The 14,455-nt window shown below is 37.8% G+C and overlaps 1 protein-coding gene across 1 annotated transcript in view; it reads left to right on the top strand.

Moving 5' to 3' along the window:
* The window catches only part of LOC126472464 (serine/threonine-protein kinase VRK1), a 248,678-nt gene that overhangs the window by 115,348 nt on the left and 118,875 nt on the right, over positions 1 to 14,455 (top strand). Inside the window, exon 4 of the mRNA XM_050099936.1 lies at positions 2,620 to 2,689. Coding sequence (XP_049955893.1) covers positions 2,620 to 2,689 — 70 coding nt within the window. The remainder of the gene's footprint in view (positions 1 to 2,619; positions 2,690 to 14,455) is intronic.

The following is a 14,455-nucleotide window of genomic DNA, read 5'->3' as shown; positions in this document are numbered from 1 at the left end:
TGTGTGTGGTGTGTTTGAAAGATAATTTGACATATTAGATTTGGAAGGAATATCTTTAAAACATAGCTATATAAAAAATTCTTCTCATATAAAAGTTGATTTGTAATTAACGTTCCTGAAAACTGTATAATCAGATTTTGTAATAATTTGAAATTTTGTGAAATACCCCCTTACCCTGACGTAAGTTTGAAAATGAAAACTTTTGTTAAAACACAAATTAAAGAAGCTAGAAAGCTACATACATCCACTTGTAATAAAGCTGGTTTCAAAAATACAATTTTTGGAAAGTAAGCTGTACACAAAGTCCTATCAGAGCATTTTCAAATACCTAATTAAAATATCAAGCAATGGAAAATCCAGGTGGAATGTAACAATTTTGATGTCGAAACAACTTTGAGAGATTTTTAGATCTAGTTCTGTTGAGTTGTGATGGTGTCAATCTCCAGTTGAGAAACAGTTTAATCACAAGCTGCAGTGACTAGCACATAATCAATTCTTATCGCCAAGGTTTACAAATGTACTGAAATATGCCTCATACAAATTAGAGTATTTATAGGGTCACCCGTCACAATTTGAAATACTGCTGAATTTTGTTTTATATTGTGTTCCTCTGTCGTGTATATTACGAGATGAAATTTTGTTTATTTTATGTGCAGGACATAAGAAAATGTCACGTTTTAAGCACTTATTTACAGATTATCATTACTATAATCATTTTGTATCTGATAATGAGTTAGTTATTATTTTCAGTTAACAAAATACACATATTTGAAATGGTAAACTGAAAAAGTAAATTAATTAATTAAAATTAATGTAACATGTCAATTTAAAACATAAAACAAATCAATCGTGAGACTAATAATGAATGTTTGGATATTTTAATCAGTAATATTGTGTTAGGGAAAGTTTCTGCTGGCCATATAGTGGAGATGCTGAGTTGCAGATAGGCACAACGAAAAGACTATCACAAATGTAGCTTTTGGTCAGTAAGGCCATCATCAAAATTAGATGACACACACACACACACACACACACACACACACACACACATTCATGCAAATGCAACTCTCTCTCTCTCTCTCTCTCTCTCTCTCTCTCTCTCTCTCTCACACACACACACACACACACACACACACACACACACACACCTGCAGTTTCAGGCAACGGAGGCCACACTGCGATCAGCAGCACCAGTGCATGATGGGAGTAGTGACTGGGTGGGGGTAAGGAGGCAGCTATGATGGGGAGAGGGAGGGGGAGGGATAGTATGGTAGGGCTAGTGGACAGTGACGTTCTGTTGGGGAGCACGCAGGGCTGAGTGGAAAGAGGGCAGGGCAGCTATGTGCAGTCAGGAGGTTAGATGGGGAGGGGGAGGGGGGAGGGGAGGGGAGGGGATAGTGGAAGAGGAGAGAAGTAAAAAGACTGGATGCGATGGAGGAATGAGGGCTGTGTTTTACTGGAATGGGAACAGAGAAAGGGCCGTATGAGAGAGGACAATGACTAACAAAGGTTGAGGTCAGGAGGGTTATGGAAACAGGATTTATTGGCGTGATAGCTCCCACGTGTGCATTTCAGAAAAGCTGGTGTTGGTAGGGAAGGATCCAGACGGCACAGACAGTGAAGCAATCATTGAAATGAAGGACATCGTGTTGGGCAGTGTGCTCTGCAACTGGGTGGTCCACTTGTTTCCTGGCCAGTTTGTCGGGGCCATTCACGCGGACATACCGCTTTTAGTTGTCGTGCCCACACAGAATGCAGCACAGTGGTTGCACATTAGCTTTTAGAACACATGAATGGTTTCAGAGGTAGCCCTGCCTCTGATGAGATAGGTGATGTTTGTGGCTGGAGTAGGTGGTGGCGGGAGGTTGTATAGGATGGATCTTAAATCTAGGTATATTACAGAGGTAGGAGCCATGAGGTAAAAGGGCTGGGAAGAGGGGTTGCGTAGGGATGGCTGAGTATATTGTGTAGGTTTGGTGGATGGTGGAATACCACTGTGGGAGGGGTGGGAAGGATAGTGGGCAAGACATTTCTCATTTCAGGGCATGATGAGAGGTAGTCAAAACCCTGGCGGAGAATGTAATTCAGTTGCTCCAGGGGGGGGGGGGGGGGGGGTTGCGGCTGTGGCAGCAGCTGGTGGCCATGCCACACGACCTGCGGACACCTCCTGGGCATCTTTCATGAGGCATCCTCTATTTTACAAAAAAGAAATGATTCTTGTATTTTCTCTTGGCTTATCTTTTAGGTGGAATAGGCTACATCATCTCCAGTAGAAAATTTGTTGCTTTGGATTGTTATGAGGGATCATTGCGAAGATTTGTCAATACAGTCCCGTTTTCAGTACAAAAAAACAACAAATGAAGTAATCCGGCAGACCTCAAGGCATGGTATTAATTTCTTAGTGTTATCAGTTCTGTCATGATTCCCATATTCCACAAGCACAGTAACTGATCCTTAATTTTTCTGCCTTGGAAAAAAAACTGTTTTTGTAAAACATAACTATGAATCTGTTGATATAATTTTCACTGTCACAAGAAGAGATTACATTAAGATTACACTTTTCTTGCTATTACTATTAAAGACTTCTGTAAAACTGTATCTTTGTAATTTCTTTTGCAGGAACCACATGAAAATGGTCCCTTGTTTGTTGAAATGCATTTCTACATGAAAGTGGCTAAGCCCAAAGACAGTAAGTTGAATTATTCAGCACAGGTAAACAGTGTTTCATTTTGTTGTGGGATCTCTCAACAATTTGTGCCTGTTAACTGCTATTGGTATTTTCCTTTTTAACACAGTTTATCAGCTGTTTTTTAAATACTTGATTAATTTTGTGATCAATCAATCTGTTTGTGTATGTAAATAGTTGCACTATTATGATCAATGGATCAGTTTTTCTTGTTTATTTTAGTTTTTCTTGTTTATTTTTATTTGAAATTTCATACAGTTGAATCATTCCCAAGAAAATAGCTGCTGCATAAATTTTTAACTTACCTTATTAACACGAATGAAAGTAGTTTGCTATGCTCATTCCTGAGGTGTGGATTGTAATGGTATGTTTAATTGAAGGAGACTTCAAAAAACAAGTTACAAATTATTATGGCATGCCAAATAACTTTGATTGAATGCTACAGTATGCTTCTAAGTGACTCTGATACACAACACTATTTTTCAAGTCACCAAGTCTCTGTAAACAATGATTAGAATGTTCTACCAATCATTCAGTTCCTCAACAATAGAAATCTGCTGCTTGGTTACGGATACATTCAGGAAGTACTGTATGAAGGTCCTCATCATTGGAAGATCTGTGATTGCTGGGAATTAGTTCCTCGATTTCCTGGACATTGTCAGTGGTCAGTGTTGATGGCCTTTCTCACCTGATCGCCATCATTTACATCTGTGCAGTCTTGGTCATTTCACTGCAGCTGGACACGACATAGCATTTGATCCATATACTGCTAGAATTTCATAGGGAATCTGTTTGCAACTTGGATGTTTCACCCACAATAACCACACTGTCCTGTTTACTTCAGTTTCAGAGTACATGTCCAGTTGTCACACCATTTTACTCACATATTGTGATGCACCTGTTAACTATACTTACAAAACTATGTCTGCAGGAAACCCAAAACATATGCCCCTCCTCTGACAATGTATCACTCAGATTATGTTATGGTATTAACGTGAAACAATGTGTGTAATTTACTTTTTAAAGGCATCGTGTACTTAAAAGCAGTTAACTAATATTAAAATCAAAATAATTATCTATCTAAACCCCATATTTTATCTATTTATTTTGTTTGAACTTGTGCAAGTGTGCCATAGGTGCTTTCCATATCCTTGGGCGCATCCTGCTACTCTAAACCTCTCTGCATCAGGAGGTAACCCCCTCATAAAATATATTCCACATCATAAGTGATGTTATCAGTATTCTGGAAGGTGCTGTTACATCTAACAAGATTGTGATTATGTAGGAGACTTTAATGCTAGTGTTTGGAATGATGAAAGAGGATATGAAGCATTCATAGTAAGCCATGGAGAAGATCACAGAAATGAGGAAGGTGAGTTATTACTAGATACATGTCTGAGAAATAAATGAATGATTCGTAATGGATGGTATAAGAAAAGAGATTTTGGCCTGAAAAATCAACTACATATGATAGATTTACACTTGGAAATCATATAAACTTAATTTGTGTACAATATTAACCATAAACTATCATTATACTGCTTAATACTATGCATACTTATACTATTTAAAATTAATAAACTAAATCAGAAAGAAAGCATTTTGGGGGGGAAAAAAGCTGCTGCCTTTTCCAGTGTAGCGTAGATCTGATGTTTATCCACAGTTAGTAGCTTCTGGGTTGCTACAAGTTCTGGAAATCAGGGAATATCAGGAAATTTCAAACATGTGAGGGAAGTGTGAAAAGAACACTGGAAAAATTTCATTTTTGTCTCAGTAGATGAAATGGTTTGTTTACTGAGATAGGCAGTCGGTGCTGCCACCATTTCTTGCCTGTAATGTAGCAAGTGCCAGTGAGGGGCAGGGAGGTGTGAAGAGTGGTTTGTGTGGATCTGATTCTCATAGACCATAGACACAGACGTCGGACATGTGTGCATGAGTGACTGTTTAAATGCGTGTGTGCTCTCGTTTTCTGACAGGCTGTGGCTGAAAATTTAGTTGTGAGAGTGTGATTGTCTTTTCTGTGTGCCTGTCTGTCGCTCGGCGATCATCTTTATGGAGAGCTGCTACCTATCCTCATTGTTATTGATTCTCAGAGTATTCGCACAAGTTATCTGTTGCATGGATTGATCACACCTGTCTCATTTCATCAACATGATGTCTATGAGTTGTGAATAGCTGGCCACACAAGTGGATTTCAATGACAGGCCAAAACCACAGCCCATTTCTGTGGGTGTGTCTAGCAGATCAGGCCCGCCAATCTAAAGCCCATCATTTCCCACTAATTTACAGGGCCTGCACATCGGATTTAGTCTCACTGATCTGCTTGCAGCCATGTCTGTCTGTGTGTGACATAGTGCGGCGGATTTTTGTGGTTTATCCATGAACCCAGGACTGTGGTGCTCCTTGGCAGGCCACAGGCCATGGGCAATAAATTTCAGGAATTAAGACCTTCTGACAGCTAGCACATTGCACAGTGTGAGGTTTAATAGACATTTTATTTATTCGACTACATTTCGGCATTTAAAGTAGTTTATATGTTAAAAAGTATGGGCGAAAAGAAGAAGAAAATTTCAGCAGTCGCTGGTGATTTGTACGCTATGTACTTACATATTTCTCGAGAGAAAAATCACACAATACGTACAAAATATTAGACATAACACAGTAGGTAATAACTAACAATAGCAAACGTAGTAGAACCAACAATTTATTGGTGGTCACCTATAGAGTTGGTTTACACAACTTATTCCTGCCTTACACACTTCTTTCAAGAGGCCTGCTTTTTTCTGAGGTTATTTCTGAAATCAGTAAAGGTATTTTAAATCTGTCTTAAGACTCCAAGGAAATGTGTGTTTTTATCAATAAATGTATTTTCTTTTATTGAAATAAAATAACATCAGTGTTCTTAATGAAACACACATACCATTTGTCTTGCTTTTTCTACCTAAAAACAGGTTGTTACAAAAGATATTGGTCTTAGTAATTTTTGCTCACATCAGGAAACGCCACGTGCCCTTTTTTTTTTTTTTTTTTTTTTTTTTTTTTTTTTTTTTTTTTTTTTTTTATATATATTTCCTTGTTTGGCTCTATTGTTTCGTGGACTGTAGCTGCAAAGATGGATTTAAATTACATTTAGTTATAATAAAGCAGGTATGGACAATATTGTCCACAGCTGCTTTATAATAACTAACACTGTGGTGCGCAGTTGGAATACAGTCTAGAATTTTTTCAACCATCTCTTTGTACACCTTATGTTTTACAACCTCTTTTGTGTAACCTTCAGGTGTCAATTCTCAGAAATAAGGTATTTCATGGTACAATTGTATGTTTTTCAATATCATCATTGGTCCAGCCCCTTCATTATGTTTGTAGCAACTAAAACTTGCTGTTTCTTGAAAACCACCCACTCAGAAATGGCAAATTTCAAATAACAGCTAAATTTCTCTTCTTTCCTTGTTAAAATTTAGTTCCTTTGGCAAAATAAAGTGTAGTTTGCACAGTGTCGCTTCGCTAACGTCCTAATGCACTTGCAGTTGATAGAATCCTGGTCATAAGCTTATGAAAAATCACATTTTTGGTATAATTTCTTAACTTATCTTGGTGCAAAGCCACACTAAGTCTCATTTCAGCAGCTATCGAAGACTTTAAAAAATTGCATCATTCCATTACATAAGTCTACAGTTACTCATATAATGCGGTAGATAAAACAATTCCACATGCTTATGTAGAAAAATACTCAGATATTTCCATGCTATCATTTGCCGAAACCTCGTTTCAATAACTCTGACTGTTTGAGTCATGAGGGATGCTGTGAATGTTTCATTCTCGCATTCTGCAGGTACAGTCTCAATGTCTGGCCTCCACAAACACACAGGCAGGAGTTGAAGGTATCAAAGAATCCGACAGAAACATCCATGACTCGTCAGGAAAATGGGTTTTTTTGTGCGACATCTCACTTTCAAAGGTGCACCAGCCTTTGATTGTTGCAGGAGTGTTGGCAACAAACAACTTTGCATCCTCAGTCATGTGGCAACTCCTGCAGTGCTCTAGTAGTACATCATGGTGAAACCAAGAAAGGTGGAATTCAGTGATGAATGGCTGAGTGACTGGAGGTTTGAGGTCATCAAGGCCCACAAGACATCAGAATTCCAGACATATTGCACAGTATGAATCAAGTCTTTTGCTCTCAGCAACCTTGGGGGAGATGGCCAAAATCATCCATGTGGAAGGAGCTAAGCACTCCGAGGCAGTCACATCAATCAAAAGACAGCGGACATTCACATTTTTGTCAGTGCTTGGTAAATGAAGTGCTACAACTGTTAAGTGATGCATAGACTCTTAAAGGCTGCACATCATCTCACTGACCTTAATGGGATTTTATCTTCAATGGCTGCATTATTTTTTTACCCTGACTTTTTAGTTGTGCATAATAGAGTGACACTTAAGTGAGTGACAGACTTTGCCATTTTCGACATACTCTTGCATAGCTTGATGTAACCTATCATTTTCTAATGTCAAGTTTTGCCATTCATTGTGGAAGCTTTCCACTGGTTTTTCAGTGAAGAGGGAAGATCGGCAAGGTACGCCTCATCACCCTACTTTCCAGATGTTTCTGTTCTTTGTGCTCCTCTTTTGATGAGGTGGCTGATTTCATTAATTCCTTTTTCAATGAGCATGCGTTCTGAAAGCAAACATACCCATCTATTGAAAACCACTGTTCTTACCGTGCTAGCACATACCTTCCAACTCTCCTGATTTAAGCGGCAGACTCCTGATTTTCTGCTTTTTCTCCTGCCCCTAGATTATTCCATTATTTTTCCAGATTTTTAGCTAATGATCATCAAATATGTGACACTTGTTTTGAAAACCCATTTCAGTTTTTGGGCAATTGTGGAAGGTCCTTTGCTTATTAGTCTTTTTAATTGCTGTCCTCCTCAGAGTTCGTAGAAATCAGGAAGCCATGCGTGACATGCTATAGGCTGTACTTTTTCCTCTTTCCTGTACATTTTTTAGAATGTATACTCATATTGCTCAGTTTTGTACTCTGTTTGGATTTGTGTTTGATGATTGTGACTGTACCAGTGCTACCAAGTTAGTGGTTTTCCCACTAAATCTGGTGGTTTTGAGTACCTGTGTAATGGCTAGTTGGAATTATGGCAGATCTTAAAACATATTAGGGTGGTTTTACGGTAAAATTACTTTTAAAAATCACTTGATCCATTCAACTTGCAGAAAATAGCACTATGTAATTTATTAATGTCTACTAGCTCTTGAATTAATCACCTAAACATTTATAATACACAGTATTCTGTTCTCGTTCCTGTATTGTTACATCTTCTAGTATGAATACATCTGCAGCGGCATGCATTGAATATACCTACAGTGCTGGTGTTAATGTGTGTTTTTTACATCACTGGATATATTTTAGTGCTAAACATGGCTAAAGTAAAGGCACAGTATGCCCAGAAATGTCGTGCTGAATGGCTGTGTGATAGTAAGTTTTCAAACTGTTTAGAAAGAATTTTTGTCAGTGACACAATAGCATCTTGCAAATTTTGTCTTAGTACTTTGTTAGCATCTTATGTCGACATATAAGCCATAGTGGCACAAAAAAATCGTAAGACAGCTGCAGCACCTAAAACAAAAGTACCTTTCAAAACCACGAAAGAATCTTTCGAAGTGAATCAAGCTGTGGATTCCGTTGCATTTTTAGTCATTGTGCGATCACATCATGTGGTCATTTGGGTGAGTTGTACGTGAGTAAATTCAGACGATGATGTTGCCAGAAAATTTTAAATACATAGCACAAAGTTTAGAGCAGCTATAAAAAACAGTTAATAACATGTTTAAAAATACAGAATGGGAAATATCAGGGAATTTCATTTGGGGTAACTTGTGGCAACTCTGAGTTTACTATTTACTCGATATCACTGGTATTTTTTAAAGATTTTTTGTACCTACAGCTGTTACTACTGAGTCATATTTAGAGTACTTTGCTACTTGTTTTGCAGTTTTACAACAAACACTCCTTTATGTGTAACACACCGTTAGTGTTTCCCTGACACTCGCCCACGAAAAGTAAGATGTCCCTGTTCTCCTCTAATAGACTAAAAGTCCCAATATGCAATTATGATAATATTAAATTGACCTTTTACTCTTTGTGAACCAACATGTACGTATGTCAGATGAAATGCACTCTGGAGCAAGGGTTCCCAACCCATTGGTCGCAATCGACCGGTCTATTGCCACCGCGGTATGAGTCAGATCTTTCAGATGAATGCACAAATTTCTGAAGGAATATTGCAGCATTATTCTTAGCAGTGCAGGCACTGCAATATTGTATGTATCCGCCAACACCAGGTAGCGACTTTCAATTACAATGCTCTTCCCTGTTTAGAAATTAGGTACTCTGTGTATGAGTACAGGTTGTGACACAGAAAATATAACATGTGGCGGTTCGGGCCTGGCCATGAGTCACGCATGGATAGCTAAAGTGGTTAAGGTGACAGCTTGCATAAAGTGAAAAATCTGGGTGAGGGTCCTGGTCCAACACAAGTTTTCATTATTGTTTTTCCCGGATGGTTGTTCGTATTCGCAACTGCCAATACATTTCATGTATTTCATAATGGCTGTAGTCACAACCAGAGATGCACACTGCACCACATTTACCCGCCCAAACCCGTCTGTGGCCGACCGATCCGTCCTGTTGCCCGTACTGTGGGTGCCGCCAAGCCCAGGTGTCAACAGGGCTCAGCACAGCAAGGAAACAGACAGCAATGGGAAGGCAAGAATGAGCTGGTCATACACGAGCAGAATTGCTTTTTGAATCATCTGCACTCCTTTGAGAATCATGAAGGTTTGATACGCTAGAAACAGGGTGTTCTTGATCCTCCACAAAGAAAAAAACACGTAATGTAAAATGATGGATGTAACACAAAAAGGTATGCACTGTAACGTGGAAGTAATTGAATTCAGTGCAAATGGCTTAATAGCCCTAACAGTTTTATAATGTTTCACATTTTACCTGTAATGAATCAAAAGGGCAGGTAAAATCTTTAGACAGTTGGTAGGTCTAGCATTCAATATTAAAGTAGTTTACACTTCTCTGTTAATCTAAAAGTTTTCATTATGAAATTAACTGGCTCAATGCTTCCTCAAAATTTGTTTAGGAGGATCCACCTGCTTTATGTGTGACATAACTTTGAAACGAACCACAGAAGGTCGTTTTAAAATTACTTTCACGGTGAAGTTAGATTCTGGATTTATTTTTTATTCATGTGTAAGAAGGAAAAGCCTTTTACACAGATATGTAGATGAGGCAGGTAATGATCTTGGTACCACTTTATTTGATAGCATTGGAAACTCTTGTCTTTAAGCTTAACCAGAAACTTGTCAGTGACAAAGATGTATTTTCTGTAACATAGTCACTGGAAGTTTCTAGTACCTGCTCATTTCATTTACACTTCATGTGGATTCCAAAATTATTGTCTTTTCCAAGCAATTGTCAATCCAGTTGTTATTACTATACTAGATAGAGCAGGGAAAGTCTTCAAAATCTTTCCAAATACCTTCAAATATTGCTTATTTTGTTCTTGACATTTTCATCCAAAGTAAGATGAATTTCTACTAGGAAATCATGAAGGGTGTCAAACCACTCAATTTGATTGGAATTTAGACAGATTTCGCGAACTGCAAGGCTTTTAATGAACAATTCGACACAGTCTTGCTCGTTACACAGATTTGTTTGGTCCAGTATCAGTAGAGTAGTAGGCCTACAACTTTTGATTTAAAGAAAATTACCTTGTATGTATTTTGTGTAATGGTTTATTTTGGTTATAGTGTTATATTGTGATTAAACCTTTACAAATTTTTAAGTCTGTAGATTTCTAAATAGACTAAATGGTATGTAGTAGATATCAAACCTAAAAAGGTTGAGCACTCCTGCTGTAGAGAAACATTTTGTATACAGTTTTGGTATCTGAAGAGCTGTTGCCTACCTTTACCTATGATTCAACAGATCTACTCAACAAACTCCTTATAAACCTTTCATACATTATAGTAAAAAAAAAAAAAAAAATACTTTTATTTCACTTGTAACCTGTGACCTTTCTTGATTTACAAAAGTAATCTTCAAATTACATACCTGTATGCTATGACCCTTATAAACATACACATCAAAGAGTCTTTTCATTATCCATAGTAATACCTTGACTGCTGTTCACCTAGCCATTTACGGTATATCCAAAATGCAAGTTTTCTTTACTAATTTCAAAGACCCAGGTTTATGTACTGCTTTAGGATATATTTTCCAGGTAGTCATTTCCATCACTTTCCCTCATCTTCTATAGCAGGGGGAGGGTTCAATATGTTGCCTGCAGCATCTTCCCCCTCTACTGCCATGTTCCTTAAGCCTCATAAAAACCACACTCATGGGTTGCTTGTGAATCATGACACTAAAAGAATCTGTACAACGCAAGCCATAAAACTGAACTCATTGTTGAGAACTACAGTGTGCTATGAATTCATGCTATATGGCTTCACAATACTATAATAGCTTCGTGTGCTCTTTCTTTTCCAAGCTTCCAAAATGCCCAGACTCTTAATATTTGAGCTTTCTAGCTTTACATTGTTGGGTGGCTCCATAAACTGCATGAACAGTACATATATTTTTGTGTTTGAATAACCCTTGTGTCACATTATTTTGAATTGCTCAGGTCATGCATGTATGATAAAACTGACTTTCAGTTATTGGAATAAGGAACTATATATTACTAAACATTACGCCAGAATATAACCATGATTTTTTTTATTTTTTTACCAGGAGCCAAACAATGCAATGTACACATTTATTCCACAAAGGAATATGGAAAACCCTTTTGGGACTGTGACATGTTTTAATAAATTATTTACTGGCCCAAATAGTTTTTATTTAGTAGTACAACACAGATTGCAAATTTATTCTCCTGAAACGGAACAGGGCGCTGTCTTGCATTGCAATGAGCATTCCAACATTGCATGACTCTTACTAACTTTCAGAAAGATTACATCCTTATCTTCGCAGGGTAAAGCTCTGCAAAATTCTGTTTATTGTTGTAGGATCCTTTGAAAAGAGATTTGAAGGTTTCCTACTTAGCATCACTTACGGACATTGCTCGCAGAAGTACTTTATCAGGGTGTATACGACCTGGGAGATCCGGGAAAAACCCGGGAATTTTTTATCTGGCAGAAAACCGGGAAAAACCCGGGAATTTTTCATTCTTTTAGTTTTCTGTTAAATTTTTGTAATTTTGACTGGTAAGAGCCAAGACTCTAACATAGGATATTACCTAAGAAAGGATACTACTGCAGAATAATACTTCAACAATAAAACATAAACTAGAGAAAAAAATCGAAAATAAATTGAAAAGGAAATGCGCCATATACGACGACACACAGTGCTCATGCAAGCGTCTGCCAACAGCAAAATGTGTCAAAGGCCTTAGGAAGACTATGCAATGCTTCATAACAACAAATTGCCTCCACTGAGCGTGAAGTCAGATTCGTTTTAGCATGTACGAGCGGGCTCATGCGCATGCGCAGTTGAGTCGCGTTTGAGTAGTAGATTCTCCTGCTTCTGGACTTAGGAATGTGGCTGTTGGCTGTGCAAGCAGTCACAGCAAGCAGCTAGTTCCAACAAGAAAACAAGGCGCCAAATTCATATTCCGGAGGAAAAAAAACTTGTTTCACAAATCGATTATTCATATGATTTTGAAGCGCATTCCTGTTGGTTTTTTAACATTACTGAACACATTTTAAGTACATTTCTGAATGAAACTGAAGTTGATTTTTGAATGCGTGCGTAGTGTACGTGATGTCTCTGTCAGGAGAATCCTCGTCGCATCTAGAAATAAACTTTCTGCAGACAAAAGGGGACGGGGCTATACGATCTGGGCGGAGTAAAGCCGAACGAATGAACGCTAATGTGGTTGGGTTGGCGAATGATTAGTGTTGTTCTAATTGCTAGCAAAATCCATGGATTCAGACTACCAGACTGGAAATAAACGATCAACATGAATAACAGGTGAGAAATATTATGTATTATCTTCTCGGTGTATCCAAGAAAAATTGTTTTGACCAGATCTCGACACTAGCAAAAATCAGTTGTACAGTCCCCGGCTAGCAGCCGCTTAAGTTCTATTCTGGAAGTAACACGGAAAACGTGTTGTACGGACATGTAACAAGGCCTAACCAGAGATTAATCACGGGATTACTAAACCTGTGATTCTGGCAGGGTTAGTGAAGTTAATTTTGCGAACAAGTTTTGACAATGGCAGGAATAGCTACAGAATTGGTGATGTCAAGATTGTTTGTTACAACGAGGAAGGAGAAGAAACGGGGACATCACACAAATTATGGAAGAATAAAACGTTTCCAAATTTATTTGAAAATTTCGTAATACTACTTATCCCATGCTTGAGAAACTGGTGCGTATGAATGAAATGTGAAACTATTTCCCAACGTAAAGCTTTTTGCTTGTAGTAAGTCTAATAGGCATTTGATATTGGTACTTCGTGAATTATATTCCGTCGTGTTATAAAAATGACCATTTGTGCCAAAACAGTCTCGTTTATTTGGTGGGTTGCAAAATTGCTGCAATATTAGAAAGGCCTATTTTGTTTTATCTAGCAGACAGTGACAAAATAGACATAATCAGATCGAGTAACCACACCAATCTTGGGTATTATTTGTATTAACAGGTTTTTCAGTATTAGATAACGACATTTCGATTTTTCATGTAGCAAAAGAGTTTGACAATCTTTGATGAGGTAATAGATTCTTTCGCAGAAAGGAAAACATGCCGTGTGAAGCTGTAGCAAGATTAGAAAGAGAAAAAATGCTAGGAGCTAAGGATTGAAGAAATGTGTAATTTCTTGCTTGTCTCTTGACTTTATTGGTTTTATGTATCCTGTATTTAATTTTATGTCACACAAAACAGCAAGTTATTAGCTAATAGGCAATAAAGAGTGCAAATTTTCTGAAGAGTTCTTGTTCTCCCGAGTACAAATAATCCCATTCGCTGTTAATTGCGAGAAATTTTTTTTTTTTTTTTTTTTTGAAAAAGAGGGGCAGGCTATCATACCGGCAGACTGGGAGCAGGAGAGGCACCACAGGACATTTCAATTTCCACTGTCCTGAATATAGTTTGATGGCATCCAGTACAAAATATACACGTTTCAATTCTACAGAACAAAGTACAGTGACTTGGGGTAGAGGAATGCTGTATGAAGAGGCGTGGCACTGCATTTTGGCACACTTAAGACCAAATAACATGTCTTATATTTCCTCGAATACATATGTTTTATGTTTCAGACTTTTCAGAAAGATGTGCGCTACAAGATGAACACATTTTTGAAAATTCGATTTTTTTTTATTTTTTATTTTTTTATTTTTTAGTGTTTGCTCGGTTAGCAAATATCGTACATCCGGGGCTGATACGCAGAGGTGCAGAGCAGTCTGAGTTATACTGGGTAGTCTCCACATGACCAGTTTTTACATTTAGTGATTTTGCTGTTTCCCCTTCGTTTACTCTTACGTCAAATGTGGCTGGAAGCTATCAAGTGAATTAAAATACATTGACATAATTACGGAAGGCTAAAATATGGTTTCAGATTTTATTTTATTTACGCCTTTCTGACACTCGAGCATTAATCACCTTGCAGAACAATGAAGTTATTTTTGTCTGTTTGCTTAAGAAATTTGACTTTTATTAACCTTTTCCGAAGAGTCAGTCGA

The sequence above is a fragment of the Schistocerca serialis genome, chromosome 1 (genome assembly GCF_023864345.2).
Source record: "Schistocerca serialis cubense isolate TAMUIC-IGC-003099 chromosome 1, iqSchSeri2.2, whole genome shotgun sequence".
Lineage (NCBI taxonomy): Eukaryota > Metazoa > Arthropoda > Insecta > Orthoptera > Acrididae > Schistocerca > Schistocerca serialis.
The sequence above is the reverse complement of the archived record's forward strand: the minus strand, read 5'-3'. Positions and strand labels throughout refer to the sequence as shown.